The sequence below is a fragment of the Lutra lutra genome, chromosome 4 (assembly GCF_902655055.1).
Source record: "Lutra lutra chromosome 4, mLutLut1.2, whole genome shotgun sequence".
NCBI classification, from domain to species: Eukaryota; Metazoa; Chordata; class Mammalia; order Carnivora; family Mustelidae; genus Lutra; species Lutra lutra.
In genome coordinates this window covers 98,794,738-98,815,367 of record NC_062281.1, presented here as the reverse complement: position 1 = coordinate 98,815,367, position 20,630 = coordinate 98,794,738, and the positions used below count along the sequence as shown (strand labels likewise).

The window sequence follows — 20,630 nt, the reverse complement described above, 5'->3', positions numbered from 1 at the left end:
TGTTTTAGTCTCTCCGGGTTGGAATCTTGTTTAGATATGTAGCATAACCTCCTTGTGCCCGAGTATGTGTAAAACGAGGTACAGTTGAAATGGAGATTATATGATAACTAGAAAGCACCGAGCTTTCTCCTCCGTGTCTTATACACCCTCGTATTAGATGTATCACTGCACTGTAATTATAGGTCTTCTCTACCAAATTTTTCTTCTGAAAGTGTCAAGGTTTTTCCCCTACCTTTTTTCCATTCATAACTCCAAATGAAGTGTCTGGTACATAGTAGACTAGATTTTCAAAATAGTGTCCTTAGAAGTTATCAGGGACAATTATATGTCCTTAGAAGTTATCAGGGACAATTATTAAAGCACAAATTCCTGGATCCCATTCCCAAATTTCTGTTCCAGTAGTCAGCAAACCATTTTGGGGCACACCAAAATAAGGTATTACTAAGGTAAAAATGGGTACTACTTTAGCATTTTTCAAGGTACTTCCAAACTCTGTTTTAATTTTATATGATTTGTAATTGTATAATTTTGGATTTTTAATCATGAGGAAATCTCTAAAACCATTTAAGAGCTATATGTAGAGTTATACTGCTGACTACATTATGCTAATTACAAAATACTTATGAAAGCCCTGTTTAACAGGTTGCTATATATGTAAAAAAGAAACCTTTGTATTTCCTAATAATTAGACTCATCACTGAGTAAAATTTAACTATTATTCTTAAAATGTTTTTATTAGAAATGCTGTATTTGTATTAACACCAGCCAAAATTTACATTTTGTAGGGCACTGAGAGCTCTTTCACTCAAACTTCAAGCTTTTGATTTGGCAGGGGGAAAAGTTAACATAGATTTATCCTGATATCCAAGATGTAAACAACTTTAAAGGAACATAAGGCAGATAAAGAGACACCGACTCATACTTTAATGGGCCATTTGATGACTTTATCATTTTTACTGAAAACTGGCCATGGCAGCTGATATATCACGTAGGGGTACCTGCTTCCTGAATGGAACCATGGGACACAAAGTGGCACTTAGGGCATATACTTCAAGCCAAACGGCTGGACTAAAGTTTTACTTCCTGTTGGGAAATAAGATAAAAATGCCTACATTGGGGGTGGAAGTATTTTTCAAATTCTATGCAGGACTTTGAATAGAAATTTGAGTTTCTAAAATGACATACACCTGATCATTACAGACCACCACAATAGGCCAAGTTCTTTCAGTATTAGTGGGGTCAGATGCTTTTAGGATATCTTCGTGAGGTTTTATTGTTTTAACTGGAGTTAATTCTTTATGGCAGTACAAAAGAAATTTTACATCACGCAAAGTACTAACAAAAAACTCTTTTAAATACTGTGTCTCCTGTCAGTATGGTGCTCAGTGCTACTGGAAAATATGGACAGGTTTGGGATTCATTATTTCAATTATTTTTGGGCAAACCCGAGTTGATAGTGTAACATGAAGCAATTTGTAAATTTGGCATGTAACTAAACTGAGATAGGCGAGTGAGTTGATGAGTGAGTCTGGTTGACTCTCAGCATTTGAATCTCAACACTGCTTTGTTGTCCTCACAGCACAACAAATGTAGTAACTCTCATTGGGTGATAAAATTTTGCTTCCTCATAATAAATGGATCTAAAAAGAAAGCCAACTATCAGTACTAGTAATTAAAGACATCTAAGTAAGTGATGGTTCTTAACTATGAAACAAAATTTATATATAAATTAAATAGAATGTAGTACCTAAAAACTACAATGTGAAAAGACCCATTTTATGCTCTTCAACTGAGTAAACCACCCAAGTTGAAGATTACCTAGGAGGACAATATTGAAAAATTGACTATTAATATCTAACAGAATAAATAACAGCTCCTTCAGCATCTGAACTAAGAGTACATGTGTATGTCACACAAAGGACAAACTTCTCAGGGTTCTTTGAACAATATGATGACTCTCCTGTTACCTATTTTCAAGTATGCTTCTTGGGAACTAGCAGTAGGTTCTCTCAAATTAAGAGTAAAGACACCAGGTCATAAAGTGCCAACTCTTAGCACCAGAGAGACTTAAAACTTGACAGGAGGTGAGTGACATCACAAATCAGACAATCTGTCAATCTAGTTGTGTGGAACTGTATTACTTTTCACAAATGGGGAAAAAAAAAAAAAATCTAGATTTGTGCCAAGTAATTTAAAAAGCTAATTTCTTAAAAATTTTTTAGAATTGTAATTTATACTCTTATACAAAATAAAGATTGCTGGCTTGTAATAAAAGGCTCTAAGTCTGAGAGATGTGAAGAAACAAAAAGGAACCGATAATAAATTGAGGTCCCAGAACTGAAAAGTAAAAGTAGGTCTCTTAGAGAAAGGAATGGTGAAACTCTGTGTATTTCACGAACACACCCAAAAACCATTTTGTGGACAGCCAATTTGACTGCAAATTCTAAGCTGCCACCTGATACCTTTAATCAACACTAAATCAAGTCTGAGGCAAGACACTAAATGGACAATACTCAAATAGAAAGATAATTTCCTTCCTTGATAAACAATCTCCAGCTGTCATTCAGAAGTTATTTGATGGCTTGGGAAGCAGTGTCCATTGAGTTTTCCTTCCTGACCTGAAGAGACTCACTGCTGATGGACAATAATTCTCGAAGTTCTTTATTTTCAAGCTGGAAAAAAAAAAGGTTTGTTTATATCAAGTATTTTGACTGTCAAACTACACCAGAATACACTGTTTTAGACCAGGAACAGAAAGTGTTTTAATTTTAAACGTTTTATGGAAAGAAAGTAATTGAGCATTTCCTAAAACACTAATTATTCATCATTTAACATACATTTCCTGAGTAATTTCTATATGCCCTGTGCCTTTTAAATTCCTAAAAATATCTTGACTCTGCTCAGTCTTCTCTCCTGTATGTTTTGGAGAAAGGAAAGAAAGGGGAAATAAACTACTCACTGGGGATATCAGGTACCACTGGGTGTCTTACATATGTAAGATGTACATATGTACATATGTATACCTCAGAACAACCCCGTAGGGCAGGTACCATTGCTCACATCCATGTTCTCTTTAAGATGAGGACACTGTGGCCCACAAAAGTCCAAAAACTTGTCCAAACTCAGACAACTTGGATGTGGTATTCCTGGGGTTTCAATCTGATGCCTGTGTCCTTTCCACTTAAAATATTTAATAAAATTTTTTTTTTTTTAGATTTTTTATTTATTTATTTGACAGAGAGAGATCACAAGTAGACGGAGAGGCAGGCAGAGAGAGAGAGAGAGAGGGAAGCAGGCTTCTTGCTGAGCAGAGAGCCCGACGTGGGACTCGATCCCAGGACCCTGAGATCATGACCTGAGCCGAAGGCAGCGGCTTAACCCACTGAGCCACCCAGGCGCCCAAAATATTTAATAAAATTTGTCCCATATTTCCTCAGGGCTGTTTCTATATCTGAGTAAATCAGGGATAGTGCAGATAAGGTCATCCTATCATTTTAACTAACTCCTAATTCCTACTTGAGACTTTTGTCACTGCCTTTGATTTCCAGGTAGGGCAGCATGCACTTTTCATCTTTATTCTCTGTAGGAAATTCTGATAAACCATAGCATCTTCACACTTCACCAAGAGTCTGGGCCCATGGTCATTAAATCGTCTACCATATAAAGTGCTTTCCTTAGTACTGTGCATCTCTCCTAGCATGTATGAAGCATTTCTTATCATATCGTCTTATTCCTTTCATGAGACTCAGGGATATCCTATCTTTTTTCCTCTGGTATTTCTCAAAGGGTCCATGATAGTACCTGGTAATTAAGCAACATTCAAACCACCTATTTTAATGTGTTTTCTTAATAATTTTATAAGCATACTAATACCCCCATGCCTTTTTTTTTTTGTAAAATACTGCTATTATAATGAAAAAAATTACACGAAAATAACTTTTAAAAAATCAAGACCATAAGGTTTATAAAATAAGTGGCAGGCCTTGTTCCCCAAAGGTAACCATTTTTAATATTTTTATCTCTTTCTTTTGATACTTCTATGATTCATAGAGGAATGATTAATAATTATTAATATGGCTGTATTGCTATTTTTTGATCATCAATTTCGACTTCCTTTTATGACAGGAGGGATTTATTTCTAATTAAAAAAAATTTTTTTTTGTATTTTAATTTTTTGAAGATTAATTTGTCAGACAGAGAGGGGGAGAGAGTGAGCGTGCATAAGCAGGGGGAGCACTAGGTTCCCTGCTGAGCAAGGAGCCCAATGCAGTACCTGCTCCCAGGACTCTGGGATCATGACCTGAACCAGAGGCAGACGCTTAACTGAGCCACCTAGGCGTTTCCTGGAGGGATTTTAGCTCACATGTAATTTGTTTCTTCCACTGTCTCTACCCTCTTAATATGACAATTATTTCAATTTCTAGCCAAGACATAGTTGGCATTTTCATTGTTTGCTGCTGATTACATTTATGTTCCTGAAAAGGTTATGGAGAAGGAGTTGTTTTCTTTTAAGATTTAGTTATTTTTTAGAGAAAGAGAGAATGGGGAGCGGCAGGGGCAGAGGAAGAGGGAGACGATCTCAAGCAGAAAGAAGTTGAGTGAGCCCAACACGGGGATCATTTCACAACCCTGGGATCATGACCTGAGCTGAACTCAAGAGTCAGACACTCAAGCAACTGAGACACCTGGATACCCCTGGAGGAAGTTTTCATTTTAAATCATGAACACAAAGAAAACATCAATACACTGCCTAGGATAGTGATGGCCTACCTTCTAGACTCTGAGAAAACGTCCTAAGTATTGCGAGCCTGTAATAGCAACAATCTTACCTCTAATTGGGCCAGTTTTTCCTGAATCTTACAAAATTGGTCATCATCCATCTGAACTGCTTTCCTCATCACTTCTCCCATTTCACAGATTCTGTCAATCTGACTCTCAATTTCCTGTGAAGATATTAAAAAAAAAAAAGTGAAAAAGTTATCTTTTCTGCAGATATGAAGTTCATGAGGACATGTGCATTACAATGTTAGAAGTTCATTTAATCTATGCTATAGAAGTTATGTAGGAGTTTCACCATAATCTGAGTCCTTAGAGGCAAAGCCATAATAAAGTTATCTTGTGGTATTCACAATTTGTTTTAAAGATTGATTCTAGTCTAACCACCCACTGAATAGTTTAATTGGCAGGAAGCCTACCACATCCCAAGGTACCTTACTTTATCTTTGGTTATATCTCTTCCCAACTTTCTCATGTGAGCTAAACTGTATCTATTAAGTTCTTTTCTCCACATTACGGAAAATAGTTTATTTTTCTCTTCCAGATGAGAGCTATTTATTTATTTATTTACTTTGAGAGCTAGTCACATATTTAAAATATTCCTGCTCACTAAGACTTTTGTTAAGTCCACAAAATACCTTCAAAAGAATCTAAGATGAAACTTATCTTTCATAAATTCCATGGAACAAATAGTGAGGTGCCAATCTATCAATCCAGGTTTCAATGATATAATACATATGAATGTACAATGATACCTATGAAACACTCTAAAAACATAAGCACAATTATTGGGTCTCCCAAATTACAACGTAAGCAACCAAAGTGTAGAAACTATGCCATGTATCTTTAAAAATATTATTTAAATATTATTTAATATTTAATATTTTTATTATTTATTATTTAAGATATTATATACATTAGATTTTATATATTTATTATTTTATATATTATTTATTTTAATATTTTATTAGTTATTTAAATATTAAATATTATTTCTAACAACATAGTATGATGCTATGTAGTTCAGTTTAATAAAGGTTTACTGACCGCCTGCTATGTGCCAGGTACTGTGCTAGGGATAAGAGAAGAATCCATGCTCCTTAATCAAGGAGCTTACAGTTTAGTGGAAGTACAGTTGTAACCAACCAAGTATTTACTGAGCACCATCAGCACTATGTTTGCTTATGTTTGCATAAGCATCCATTCATCTTGTGAAAAGAGATCTTGGGGCAGACAGGAGTGAGGAAGCATAGTCCAACTAAAAGAAAAAAGCTTCTGAGCTGCCCTTTACTCCCTTCTTTCTATTCATATCCTTCCAAAGCTACAGCAAAATCAACAGTGAATGTGATAAACAAGCTTACTTTCCTTCAAAAACAAGCAATCAATTTAAAACAATTCAAGATTTTAATCCCATTCATTCAGAAGTTATTCATCAAAGTTTCTTACTGCAGAGTGAGACTGGTGAGCTTTCAGGACTGGTTCAGCATCCACGGCCTTTTTAGCAACCATTAATTGTAACATCTGTTTCCGGTACTTGCTCATGATGAGTTCCAAAGCATCCTGGTGTTCCTCCAAGGAAACCCATAGCTCTATCAAAAAAATAAAATCACTTGGCAGTGACATCTGAGAGAAAGCTCCCAAAGCCAAAACTCTTTAACAGTTGGAATTTTATGACACTCCATGAGATATTGTGAATGCAAAGTTATACTCAGTGTTTAAGTCCACAAAACTCAACGATTAAGGTCTATGAGAAAAATAACTTTCTAGGCAGAGGCAGCATAGTCTGGTAGAAACAGTTTACATGGGATGTACAATAAGACATGGGTTTCAGTTCAGTTCACTGAGTTACAAGCTTACCACTATTTTTATGAAAATCATTACGCTCTCTGAGCCTATTTCTTAACTGCATTGTCATATTAAGTACCTAAGACTTATCTATATCAAAATGAAGATATGAGAATATAATGGGATGATATATGCGAAAGTTCTCTGTCAAGTGATATACAAATAACTTCATACTGCTATCATTAATAATGTACTCATCAAGCCTAAGAATATACACCCTGAAGCTAAAATTCAGTTCTTCCACCTTGCACAAGAACTTTTTAAAAAAAATCTCTTCCATCTTAACGTGTGTATTTCAATTAATATTTAAACATAAAAAGTTCAAGCCCTTGAGTATATTAACACTGTTGTTGTGCAAATATCCATAAGGGGATACATAAATAAGCCATGCAATAATTCAACTCTACTAAGCACCCCTTTGAAAAGCTGCCTACAGATACAAAATCAGTCAGATAAGCTTAAAACGGGTAACGTAACACTTTATTGTTAGGGATCATCACAGAATAACGCTTTTAAAAGTTCTAATCTTAAGATACATTCAGGATGTGAATAGTTAGGCAAAAACTTTTGAAATATTACTGGATATGAGAAAATCATAACTACGCAAAAAGGCCTGACTAACCTCTGTTTTCCTGCTGCAAGTCTCTAATCTGTGTATTCTCTTGGGACAGCAGAATGTGAGGTTTGAATTTGGACATGTCCTTTATATCGGATGCATCTCCCTGATACTGGACAAACAGAGACAGACTAAGCGCGCCGTTAACAGGGAAACAGCCGCGGATGCAACCGAAGAAGCAGGAATCGGAGCTCCAGGGCAGCATTCTCAACCCCGACCCCGCAGAAAGGTCTCACCGCCACCCTCTGAGACTAGGCATAGACTTAAACCCGAGTTCCCACCTTCCTTCGCCCTCCACCCCTCGGCTGCACAGATCCTTTGGGCACGGACCCCTACCCTTTGCCCGACCTGGTCCGGAAGCGCCGTCCCCGCCTCCCGCATAGCTGCCACCCGCCGGTGCAGCGCGGCGGACTGATCCACCAGCGACTCTGCGGCCGCGTCGTGCTCCCGCAGCCGCTCCAGCAGCGTCTTGGCGTCTGTCAGGATCTTCTCGATGGTGCAGCTCATAGTGGCCCAAGACCACAGGCCCAGCCTTGATCACCGACCCGAATCTTCCCCGAACCCGGCCCAGCGTTATAAACGTCACGTCCGGTACGTTTCAAAGGCGCCCCGGCAGCAGCCCTATGCGTCTGCGCAGTGGCGGCCCAGGCCGCGGGTGACCTACTTTAAGGAGCGGCCTTCCGGAGCCCCACCTGCGCGGAGCCCCACCTGCGCGGAGCCCCACCTGCGCGGAGCCCCACCTGCGCGGAGCCCCACCTGCGCGGAGCCCCAGGCCTGGCCCTTCCCCGCCTTTGGTCTCCGGCTCCCAGGGCTTGGTGGTCAAGCTGGTTTGCGGCTGGGCGGACCGAGTTTCTTCCTTATACGCGTTTTGATTGATACCGGTTGTTACTCAGTCACCGGCTTTTTAATTTTTTTTTTTTTTTTTTGGCGCTTAGTCTCTTTGACTAATTTCTCTCTGAAATTAATTTTTAAAAAATTGTGGTAAAATACAATGAAATGTACCATCTTAACCGTATTAGAAAGTACACTCCAGTAATATTAAGTGCATTCCCTTTGTTGTGTAACTATGACCACATCCATCTCCAGAACTCTTCGTCTTGCAAAATGGAATCGCTGTATCCATTAAATATTAACTCTTTATCCCACCGCAGCCCTCCCAGCTACTGGCAACCACTATTCTACTTTCTGTCTTTAGAAATTTAACTACTTGTGGGGCACCTGGGTGGCTCAGAGGGTTAAGCCTCTGCCTTCGGTTCAGGTCATGATCTCAGGGTCTTGGGATTGAGCCCGGCAGGATCGAGCCCAGCATCTGGCTCTCTGCTCAGCGGGGAGCCTGCTTCCTCCTCTTTCTCTGCCTGTCTCTCTGCCTGTCTCTCTGCCTACTTGTGATCTCTGTCAAATAAATAAATAAAATCTTTAAAAGAAAAATTTAACTACTTGAGATACTTTATGTACAGTGAATGGAATCAGTGCAATTCATATTTGTTTTGTGACTAGATTATTTCACATAACATGTCCTCCAGTTTTATTCATGCACATCAGAATTTCCTTCCTGTTTAAGGCTGAATTATATCCTTTTGTATGTACATGCCATATTTTGTTTGTTCATTCATCCATTATGTACACTTGGGTTGCTTCCCCCTTTTGGCTGTTGTGAATAATATTGCCTTGAATAGGGGTGTTGCTTATCTGTTTGAGTCCCAGCTTTCAATTCTTTTAGCTATGTACCCAGAAGTGGAATTGCTGGGTCAGGAAGTAATTGGAGCTTAGATTTTTTTGAGGAAAGATCACACTGTTTTTCACAGTGGCTGCACCGTTTTACATTTTAGCAACAGTGCATATGGGTCTCAAATTCTCCACATCCGTGCTCACACTTGGTGTTTTCTGTTTTGTTGTCATTGCTGTTGTTGATAGCCATTTTAATGGGTGTGATATGTAGTAACTATTATTTTCCGCTTGCCTATTTTTTCTTTTTTAATTCAATTAACAAATTAAAAATAAATTAACCAGAATGGCAATGACTTTTGTACTAGTTGTTTTATTGGTTTATAAGAGTTTACTTTGTCAAGCTTGTATGTCAAACTTTGTTCTTTTTCATTCATTACCTTAATAAATATTTTTGGAGAGTCTGCTCTCAGGCACTGTTTAGTGTCTAGAATACAGCAGAGAATAACACAGGGTCTCTGCCCTTAGGTAGTATTCTAGTGGGAAAAAGAGTTTATACTCATAAATAATTGAAGGTAATGACAGAATTAGGAGGTTGGTAAAAGGGCGAGAGCCTCAAAGCAGTAGTGAGAGGTTAGAGAAGCACCAGGAAAAGAGCAATGCTTTTTACTTTTGTATTCACAATACAAAATCGCACAATGGAGGCATTTGATAATTGTAAGAGGGAGATGTGGAACAAGTTTAACAAAAATAACGAATCAGGATTCCTGACCAACAGGAAAAAGATTAACACAGAGCCACAGATATAAAGAGTTTTCATTCATTCATTCATTAAAACAAAACAAAACAAAACCTCCTCCCTAAGTGATCTCTTTCCCTTATTTGTCTTTGACTTCCTTCAGGAATGATGGTTCTCAAATGCAGCTCTGTAGCCTAATCTCATTCATGAGCTTAGAATATATATTTGGGTTACTTATAGGGTATTTCCAGGGGGACAAGGAGGTCAAAACCTGATCTCATTATTATTTTTTTAAACCTGCTTCTCCCTCTGCTTCAGTAAAGAGTGCATTCATACCCATTTGCCCAAAACAGAATCCTGAAATTTGTGCTTTATTTTTCCTAGTTATTCTTCACATTTAATTAGTTATCAAAGCAATATATTCCTTTATATCTTTAGGACATAGTTCCTTCCATAGTTCCCTCTTTGTATTCTCACTGCTATCATAGGTTAGGCCATCATTCTTTCTCATCCCTATGAAGCAAGGGTCTCCTAACTGGTCTTCTCCCTACCTCAAGTCGCCTTTTCCTCTAATAGCTCTTCCTCAAGGATACCACAAGGCCTGCTGCCCTTTCAATGGTGGTAATTATTCTTCTATGCCCCACCCACATTAGGGCTGAAAACTAGACTGGTTGTTCTAATTCCCCAATGACACTGACAAGTAATTACTCATACCTGCTTGTGTAAAACCTCCACTTTATTTGAAGTTTGTGTCATCCAGCTGAAGAATCTTCTATTTTTCCTTATTGCTGACCTTCTACCTTGAGTATTCTCCTTTATTCCTAGATTTGAGGAACTGACTTACAGTCTTTGATTACTTCATGCTTTCCATGGCATTCATGTCTATATGGACAATTTAGCTAATGGTCTTCCTTGGCCTCCTCATTTCTAGAGACATTGGATTTGTTTTGGCCATCCCTTGATCATTTGATCATACCCTCGATCATTCACCAAGAATTGTTCATCATCAGAAGTTTTTTTTTTTTTTAAAGATTTTATTTATTTATTTGACAGACAGAGATCACAGGTAGGCAGAGAGGCAGGCAGAGAGAGGAAGGGAAGCAGGCTCCCTGCTGAGCAGAGAGCCCGATGCGGGGCTCAATCCCAGGACCCTGAGATCATGACCTGAGCCAAAGGCAGCGGCTTTAACCCACTGAGCCACCCAGGCGCCCCTCATCATCAGAAGTTTTAAACTTTCATCTAATTGTTTGACTACCACCTTTCTTTCAATCTATCTAGTTCTTGCAACATTTTCTCCCATTACTGTCTCTTTGACTTCATCCAGCTCTTCTATTTTTGAATATGTCCACATTCTTTCTACCTACAGATTATTTCTGTGTCATTTAATTTTCTTTTCCCTGACCAGACAGGGCTCTTACAATAGGCAATCTGGACCAGAGTCTCTCTAGTACCCCTAATTTCAGTGCACATTTTTTTGAAGATTTTATTTATTTACTTAAGAGAGAGAAAGAGAGCATGCTCACATCAAGCAGTGGGTGAGGAGTAGCCAAGAGAAAGACAAACCGACTCGCTGCTGAGCTTGGAGCTCAATGAGGGTTGGAGGGTTCCATCCCACTACCCTGAGATCATGACCTGAGTCTAAATCAAGAGTTGGACACTTAACCAACAGTCCCCCCAGGTGCTCCAGTGCACTTTTTAAAAAAGCCAAATGCAAGCAGGAAACTCCAACCCTTGACCAATCCTGTGATCCTAGTAGTGGCTAAAAGGAGATACGGAAATAAAGGAGGGTTTTTGTTTCTGTTTTTTGCTTTTATTTTTTTTATTTTTTTTAAAGATTTTATTTATTTATTTGACAGAGAGATCACAAGCAGGCAGAGAGGCAGGCAGAGAGAGAGGAGGAAGCAGGCTCCCCGCTGAGCAGAGAGCTGGATGTGGGGCTCTATCCCAGGACTCTGAGATCATGACCTGAGCCGAAGGCAGCGGCTTAACCCACTGAGCCACCCAGGCACCCCATGTTTTTTGCTTTTATTTTTATGAATGAGTCTTAAGTACATTTGTAGCCTTCATATGGGAAGGATCTAATAAAGGAAAAGTTATAAGAGAGTAGAAGGACATTTGAAGGAGGAGAAACCAGGAGAAGAAAGGGACATAGTAGCTATTTACTAAGTCTTTGCAGAAGTTGCTGTTACCACAGTCGGAGTCACCACTGCTGCCACACCACCTCAACCTACCATGCCAAGACCTTGGAGAAAACTTCAAGTGGTGCTGCACCTTTGAACAAAGAATAAAAGACGCCAGAAGTACCCAAAAGCAACTCCCACCAGAATCCCAGTGATAATAGTACCATACAAGTGCAGGGGGTGTGTGTGTGTGGGGTGAAGAACCATACAAAGGTGAGAAGCAGTCTCCTATACTGAGATAGGAGATAAAACAGGAGATAGGAAATAAAACTCAGGATAAAGCTGAGTTTCTTGCACCTGATCACGTCAATATGAGTGAACTCATCCAAATAATTAGAAGACTCTTACAGTTCAATGTCAATCAAGCCTTCTTCCTGGTAAAGAATGGATACAGCACGGTGAGCATATCCATGCCAATTTCTGAAGTGTACAAAAGTAAGAAGCATGAAAATGGTTTCCTGTATATGGTGTATGCCTCTCAGGAGACATTTGGAATGAAATTGTTGGTGTTTAAGATTAGAAAAATCTGTCTGCTTTATTTTGCTCCTTTGTCCTCCATAGGGTAAGTTTTGAGCTCTCATACCTAATTTTTTCCTGTTGCTGCTAACTAATGGCTTTCTAGGACTTGGTCTTGAAAAACCACAGACCCTCATCATTATGTTAAAAGAAATCTCAATAAGATAAGGAAAAATGTTTAGTCTTCTAGAAAGCCAGAAAAGCAGATACTAGTTTGTATCACAAAACTCCTCGTAAATGTTAATTCTAATTATGAGACACCCTGAGTTCAGAGATTGTTGCTGTGGCTTTTGAAAATAACCTTTAACATTTAAAAAGTCTGTAATTCTGATTGGTTGTTTTACTTAGTAATTTATTGTCCTAGTCTTAATATTTAAACTGACATCCCTATTTCCTAAAAGGTTTAAAAATGCTTTGTAGTAGGTTGAATTGCGTCTCTCCAAAAGATAAGTCCAAGCTTAAACTCCCTCTACTTATGAATGTAACCTTACTTGGAAAGGGATCTTTGCATTTGTAATTGGAAAAGATCTCAAGATGAGATCATCCTGGATTAGGATGAACCCCAAATCCAAAGACAGTTATCCTTAAAAGTGACAAAAAGGGGAGTGCCTGGCTGGCTTAGTTGGTAGAGTGTGCGACTCTTGATGTCAGCTCCAGCCCCACTTTAGGTGTAGAGATTACATTTTTTTTAAGATTTTTTAAGATTTATTTCTTTGGCAGAGAGAGACACACAGCAGGAGACGGAATACAATCAGGGGGAGTGAGAGAGGGAGAAGCAGGCTTCCTGCTAAGCAGGGAGCTGAATGCAGTGCTCGATCTGAGGACCTGAGCTGAAGGCAGCCACTTAACCAACTGAGCCACCCAGGCGCCCCTAGAGATTAAAAATAAAATCTTTTTTAAAAACTGTAGCAGAAAAGAAAAAGACACACAGAGTCACACAGGGGAGAATGTCATATGAAGGAAGCAGAGATTGGAGTGGTGTGTTTACAAGCCAAGGTTTGCCTACAGCCACCAGAAGTTAGGAGAGAGGCATAGAATGGATTCCCTCAGAGCCTCCAAAGGGTATCTGCACTGTTAACACCTTGATTTCAGACTTCTGGCTTCCACAACTGTGAGAGAATAAATTTCTGTTGTTTTGAGTAAGCCACCCAGTGGTGATTTGTTAGGATAGCCCTAGGAAACTGATAAACACACATCGTTTTTGTTGTTGTTGTTGTTTTGTTTTTAATGAAATCAGAACATCATTGGCACTGACCTTTTATCCTTCATGCATGAAAGAATTAAAAACAAAGGAAATTAAAAACAAAGAAACAAAAGCTATGACTGGTATCTGTCTTAAGTAAACAAAAAGTCTCTTCTCATTCGAATTAATGAGGGAGTCCAAAAAACAGGCATTTGGGTATTATCAGAATGTTGGGGGACTAGCAAGATGGATGGTCCTCATTATGAAACCCAAATTACCTCTTATTGGATTAGTCTCTGGTTACTGAAGCTGCTTGTCTGGCAGAATGGGAGGACTGGGCAATGCAGCCCCAAAGTCCTATTAACAATGGTGGAGTCCACGTGGGACCAAAGGGTGGGTAACTGTACTTTTATTTTAATGGAATTGGCTATTTGTTTTTTTTTTGTTTTTTTTTTTTTAATTTATTTATTTGACAGACAGATCACAAGTAGGCAGAGAGGCAGGCTGAGAGAGAGAGAGAGGAGGAAGCAGGCTCCCCACTGAGCAGAGAGCTGGATGTGGGGCTCGATCCCAGGACCCTGGGATCATGACCTGAGCCGAAGGCAGAGGCTTTAACCCACTGAGCCACCCAGGTGCCCCTGGCTATTTGTTTTTTAAAATATTTCTTTAGTGTCATCATCTAATGTGCTCCACATTTTTCACAAATATGCTGACCAATTGTGATCAATATGTAAAACTGTATGCAGTGGGTACAAATTTACTTCCATTACACAGATGTGTACAGAAACTTGAGCTTATTTTTCTATAATCTGCCATTTCTTGTGAACCCCTTATCCACCTCATTAGGTGAAATGGGAAAAAAAGAATAACTCTAGCTTTTAGTTGAGTCTATAAACTTCGTCTAAGTAATTGAACAGTTTCTTTAGGTAAATCAGATTCTTATGTGTGATGCAGTTTTTCAGATTTCCTCCCCCTTTCCCCACTTTGATCCATGATGGAATATGGACGTTTGGGGTGTTGGGACAAAGAGTGTCCCCCCACCCCCAAACCCCAGCCATGCGGAGGTGTGGTTGGTTGGTCTGGTTCCATCCCTCCACAAGCTTCGTCTATCCTCTCTAGACTCAGGGCCTGGTAGTCCTCCCTGACCACAGTGGGTGGTGGAGAGGGGTTTACAGATCTAACATCTCCTTAAGGCATACCTACCAATAGGTTCATGGCTGAGGCAGTAACACTTAGAGTCCTGAGTTACAGACCACCTTGGTCCCTCCTGAATTTGCAGTCAACTCCTCTGGTAAGTTTCCTAGCCACATTCTCAGCTACTACTCTTGTTTCCTCCAAGGCCATTGGGAACTTCTGGGTGACTTCCATGCTGTAATCACTATTTCTCTTTTTATGTGGCTGCATCAGCAGTGACTGTTGTGGGAGCAGCCAGCAGTCTTTCTCTTTCATTAATGAGATACAGATTAGCAAACTCTTTGTTTAAAAAGAAATCTAGCCAAGTTGGGAGGATGGTTAAATAGGTGATGGGTATTAAGGAGGGTACTTGTGATGAGCACCAGGTGTTCCATGTAAGTGAGGAATCACAAAATTCTACACCTGAAACTAATGTTACACTGTATGTTAACTAACTGGAATTTAAATAAAAACTTGGAAAAAAAAAAGAAAACTTGCATTTAGAAGGCTAGGTTCTAGAATTCCTTTGTTAGCACTATAAGAGACAGCAGACCTGAGGAGTTCAAATTTTACTAGAAGAAATAACAGTGGGGTATGGAATGGAATGGTCTACATCTGCATAGGATTTCAAATGGGAAACAGGACAAAACTTTCTTTTATTTTGGACTTTAACCCAGGACTGTATGTGTCTGTGTCTTTCCACAGTTCCCTGAGTTTTCCCACAATGCACCCCCTCAGAAAGGGCAAGCTCTCTTTTTCCTCTCAGGACTGGACACTCCCAAAGTATTCTCTTCCTTCTTTTCTGGAACTTTAAAGTGAAAGGAAAGAAAAGCCAGTTGATTGATAAGAAGGAGATATTTCTAAATGTGATGTGTATTATAAAGTTATGGAGTTATTATTTGTCAGCAGAAACATTGGGTTAAGGGAGCTACAAACTCCTGTTTAGTATTGAGTATCAACTTGAGTTAAGTGGCAGAGCTGGCTCCAAAGTCTACTGAATACTTAATAAAACTTGAGTAAGATTGTAAATGGTTCATTTTGTAACATGGGCCCACCTAAATGGGTGGGCACCATATTCTAATTCGAAACATTCATCATCTTTACCATCATCCTGGCTGATTCAGTGTGTCCCTAATTACAAAAACATATAACCAACAGTGACAGATCCCCTTCACCTCCCCTTCCATGGAGACCCATGTTACAGTAGATTCTTGGAATTTGAATATTTAGCATTCATAACCTTTGTGTATTCTCAAGTGATTGTGACAGTTCATGAAGTATGGTAATTTTTCTGCTCCAAGCTAGTGTGTAGGATCTTTGCTTAGCTAGTCTGTTGGCTTAAGCAACAACTTAACATCTGCACTGGCAGCATTTTATTGTTGCCCGTGTGGTTCTGTATTAATTTTGTGGGTAAAAGTATATGCTACAGTCATCTTTTCAAATTTGAAATATCGTAAAGGTCTCAGGATTTATCACTCAGGAAGGTTAAAAGTCTACAAAATCGCTTTCATGCCTTCATAAGGAAGATAGTCTTGGTTGAGACAAGCTGTGAAGTTGGGAATGCGAAAGTCAAGTCACCTTCAATACTACTTTGAAAGAGTCTGGCATCCGAGTTGATGAAGTCTAGCCATCTTGGTTTGGATCAACTCAGAAAAAAAAATGAGAATGCTTGGTCTGTACCAGATACGATGGGCAATTTTATCAAAGTTTCAACTTTCATGCTATGAATGTAGCCAGAATTGGTAGATGTAAATTTGTCTATATGCTTTGACAAGGGCAGCACAGGTTCCTTGAAAAAGTACCTTCTTTAAAAACTCTGTAGCTGTTCAGCCCTAGCCGAAATATATAATAGACTGTTTTTGTTTGCCCCCTGAATTTTGATAGTAGAAATGGCTCTTATCAAAAGATCCATATTCTAGATTCCTGATTAATGTAGTCATCTCCCCTGTTTTTTAAAGAGTTATCTCCAGAGGTATCCTAACAACTTACCTGTGGCCCTCAGACTTATTATGACTCTGGTAATCATGTCAAATTCCTTTTGTATGTTCAGACGTCTATTGCCAATCACTTAAAGACCAATTTGCCAAACAGATTATATCAACAAAATTCTTGAAGAAAATTTCTGCTACCATATCTCCTATAGATAACATTGCTGACCCACCTACCTCGCCACTGCAGAATTTGCAAACAATATTTTAATATGTCTTTTATTAAAACCCACAATTCTATGCAATGAGTGCTTTCCTGCAATTTCCTACACCATTGAACCATAACCTTATAGGACATCTACCTTACTTACACAAAGCAGAGGTGCTAAGTATGCACAACCAACAGTGGCCCACAGGTGGGGCAACCTAGTGGAATTCCCTGTATAATTCTCTTCTTGCTATGCTTGTACAGTCTGTTCCTATCAAAATCTGGAAGATGACTTTTTGGGTCCATTCAAAGCCACAGAGGTAACCAACTCCATTGAATTCGACCCTTCCTTATGCTATTCTGTGATATTTTCCCTTACTAACATTCTGTGCTGTGCTTCAGGAGGCCTTTCCTGTTACGGGAAGCCAAAGTTTACAGTAGAAGACAATACTGGTTTTCTGGAACCATAAACATCTCTAACTCCTGGTTCTCTGGAAAGGATTAGATGCAGAAGAGCTGTCACTGGAACCAAATTCCCACTTCAACAAAAATAACAGTAATATGATGTTTAATAAGTGCTTACTATGTGTCAGTCACAGTTCTAAGGACTTTATATTAATTAACTTATTTAATCCTCATGATTATCCTATATGTCAGATTCTTTTATTTCCTCCAAGTGATGCCTTATGCATTAGAGAACTTTAGTATTCTTTTTTTTTAAAGATTTTATTTATTTATTTGACAGAGAGATCACAAGCAGGCAGAGAGGCAGGCAGAGAGAGAGGAGGAAGCAGGCTCCCCGCTGAGCGGAGAGCCCGACTCGGGGCTCGATCCCAGGACTCCGAGATCATGACCTGAGCCGAAGGCAGCGGCCTAACCCACCGAGCCACCCAGGCGCCCCGAGAACTTTAGTATTCTCTGTCAAGCTCAAACTTTTCTTTTCTGATAGACTGCATATATCCTAAGTCAGCTTTTTATTAAACAAGACCATAATTTCTTTTTTAAAAAACGATTTTATTTACTTATTTGACACAGTGAGAGATCACAAGTAGGCAGAGAGGCAAGCAGAGAGAGAGGGGGAAGCAGACTCCCTGCTGAGCAGAGAGCCCGATGCGGGACTCGATCCCAGAGCCCTGAGATCATGACCTGAGCTGAAGGCAGAGGCTTAATTCACTGAGCCACCCAGGCGCTGCAAGGCCATAATTTCTTATTCAAAACCTTGGGCACCACGTGTTCTGAGATTCAGAAAATTTAAGATTTCAGAAAGACACCAAGCTCTGTGTATTGTACATTATATAACACCTCCAGCAGGATCTGGGGAAGTACTTGTAATTAAACACAGATTTCTGCAGCAAATAAATGCATATTCATTTAATATGGATATTAAAATTATATATAACCTCACTCAATTTAGGCTGCCAGAAAAACTCGAGTCATGTTTTTTTGTTTTGTTATTTTTGAATACTAGCTTTAGTGAGTTACTCAATACAATGAATTTTACCTTCTAAAAGCATATGATTCAGTGGTTTTTAGTATATTTTGAAAGTTGTGTATTGATCTCTACCATCTAATTCTAGTACATTCATTACTCAAAAAGAAATTCCATAACCATTAGCAGACACTCCCCATTTTTCTCTCACCCTAGTTCTTAGCAACCTCTAATCAACTTTCTGTCCCTGATGATGTGTCTATTCTGAATATTTCATATAAATGGAATCGTAGAATATGTTCCTTTTCTGTCTGGCTTCTTTCACGTAGCATAATGTTTTCAAAGTTCCATCCAAGTTGTAGCCTGTATCAGTACCTCCTTCCTTTTCATGACCAAATAACGTTCCACTGTATGGATGTACCACATTTTATTGATCTCTTCATCAGTTGATGGATATTTGGGTTGTTTCCTCTTCTTGGCTATTATGAATAATGCTGCTATGAACACTTTTGTATATGTTTTGTGTGAACGTATGCTTTTGATTTTTATGAGTAAATATCCTGGAGTGGAATTGTTTGGTCGTGAGGTAACTCTACGTTTAACTTTTTGAAGTACTGCCAAACTGTTTTCCAAAGCAGCTGCATCATTTTACATTGTCAACAGCAATGGATGAGAGTTCCAGTTCCCTTTCATCCTTGCCAAAACTTGTTACGCTTTTTTTTTTTTTTTAAGTTAGAGCCATCCTAGTGGATATGAAATGGTATCTCATATTTTTCTTTTCCCTAATGACTAATGCCATTGAGCATCTTTTCATGCTTAATGGCCAATGGTATATCATCTTTGGAGAAGTGTCTGTACAAACATATTGATTGTTTTTAAATTGGATTATGTATCTTTTTGCTAAGTTGTAAGAATTCTTTATGTATTCTGGATTCAAGTCCCTTGTCAAATATATGATTTGGAAATATTTTCCTCTATTTTATGTTTGTCTTTTTACTTTCTTTATGGTATTTTGAAGCACAAATGTTTTTAATTTTGATGAAGTCCAAATTACCTATGTTTAATTTGATTTCTTATGTTGTAGGTGTAATATCTAAGAAACTCTTGCATAGGGGTGCCTGGGTGGCTCAGTCGGTTAAGCGGTTGCCTTCAGCTTGGGTCACGATCCCAGAGTTCTGGGATCGAGTCCCACATGGGCCTCCCTGCTCAGCAGGGAGTCTGTTTCTACCTCTCTGTCTGCCTGCCACTCTCCCCCAACCCCCTTGTGCTCGCTCTCTCTGTGTGTCAAACAAATAAATAAATAAATAAAATAAATAAAATAAATAAATAAAATCTTTAAAAAAAGAAACTATTGTATAATCCAAAGTTGTGAAAATTTACTTTTTTGGTAAGGCTTTTGTTTTTTAAGTTCTTACATATTTTATATTTTATTTTAAACTCTTACATATGGGTCTTTTATCCATTTTGAGTTAATATTTGTATATTATGGGAGATAGCCAGGTTTGCTGCCAAATGAGTTATGAAAACAAGCTTTCCTATTTCAGAGATTTATGGATTTGGGAAGAATATTTAAGGTATGGAGGCTCTTATGATCTTGCCCCCTGACCGAGGTGATCATACTAGACAAAGACAAATCACCTGAACTGGAAAGAATGTCATTTTTAGGACATTAGCCAGTCTCTGTATTGTGTGATGAAGCTTGGAATTATTCTGTAAGCATTTTAGTGATCCCTTTCAATCTTGGAGATATGGAGTAATGAGTAATTCTACTTACTGTGTTAGGGAGGGTCCTGACCCAGTGAAACAAAACAAATTAATATGTTTAATTTTGAGATAATAAATGTTTGGTTTAGTAGTATGAATTATGTGCATCTTCTACATTGTGTACATTTTTTATAGAACTGGCTGCTTGCAATTGTTTTCTTTATAATTCCAGAATTGGGCTGCTTTCTGACAGAATATAATCATTATTTTTTTGGAGGACTGTGTCTATCATATAAATGTTTGTTTATAAGAAATTGGGAGAGCAGACCATAATAGGAACATGAAGATTTGACACTTTTCATTGTAACCTGGAGAAAAGTGTGTGAAAAAGCACTGGGCTGGATCTGATATGGAGGCATCTGAGTGGGACAGTCAGTGAGCCACATGTGATCCTAGTTAAGGTTGGATAAGTCAGACTTTGGAAATTCTACTGTCAACTATTATAGATTAGCTTCCTGCAGCCAGGGTCCATATCATATTTTAGATGGTGGGAAATAGGAGATCATTCCTGAATACCATGCTTGTTCCCACCTTCAGTCATCCTCAGGGAGGAAATGTGGACCCTAAGTAGAGAAGGCCAGACTTTTTCTCTGGCTGGTTTGGGGAAG

General features: G+C 38.7%; 2 protein-coding genes across 3 annotated transcripts in view; one reads left to right on the top strand and one right to left on the bottom strand.

Annotated features, from left to right (window-relative positions):
- Window positions 1-240: 240 nt before the first annotated feature.
- On the bottom strand, window positions 241-7,838 carry SIKE1 (suppressor of IKBKE 1). 2 transcript variants are annotated; one of them, XM_047726424.1, is made up of 5 exons: window positions 7,574-7,838; window positions 7,244-7,349; window positions 6,223-6,365; window positions 4,830-4,943; window positions 241-2,672 (listed from the first exon to the last, which is right to left on the bottom strand). In XM_047726424.1, the coding sequence occupies exons 1-5, from the start codon at window positions 7,742-7,744 to the stop codon at window positions 2,571-2,573; spliced, it is 636 nt and encodes a 211-aa protein (XP_047582380.1). In that variant the 5' UTR covers window positions 7,745-7,838; the 3' UTR covers window positions 241-2,570. The 2 variants fall into 2 exon arrangements, with proteins under 2 accessions (XP_047582380.1, XP_047582381.1); XM_047726425.1 differs by having other exon boundaries at window positions 7,586-7,835.
- LOC125098040 (bile acid receptor-like) overlaps window positions 7,761-20,630 on the top strand; it is a 66,056-nt gene continuing 53,186 nt past the window's right edge. The window contains exon 1 of the mRNA XM_047726421.1: window positions 7,761-7,828. The gene's annotated coding sequence lies outside the window, so the exon portion shown is untranslated. The remainder of the gene's footprint in view (window positions 7,829-20,630) is intronic.

What these genes read in the sequence shown, in the direction of transcription:
- SIKE1 (XM_047726424.1), bottom strand. Translation starts at nt 7,744, where the DNA reads ATGAGCTGCACCATCGAGAAGATCCTGACAGACGCCAAGACGCTGCTG. An exon ending in CTTGCAGCAGGAAAACAGAG is followed by an intron (nt 6,366 to 7,243) that starts GTTAGTCAGGCC and finishes TTTTTTTGATAG; the next exon opens with AGCTATGGGTTTCCTTGGAG. An exon ending in AAAAACTGGCCCAATTAGAG is followed by an intron (nt 2,673 to 4,829) that starts GTAAGATTGTTG and finishes TTTTTTTTCCAG; the next exon opens with CTTGAAAATAAAGAACTTCG.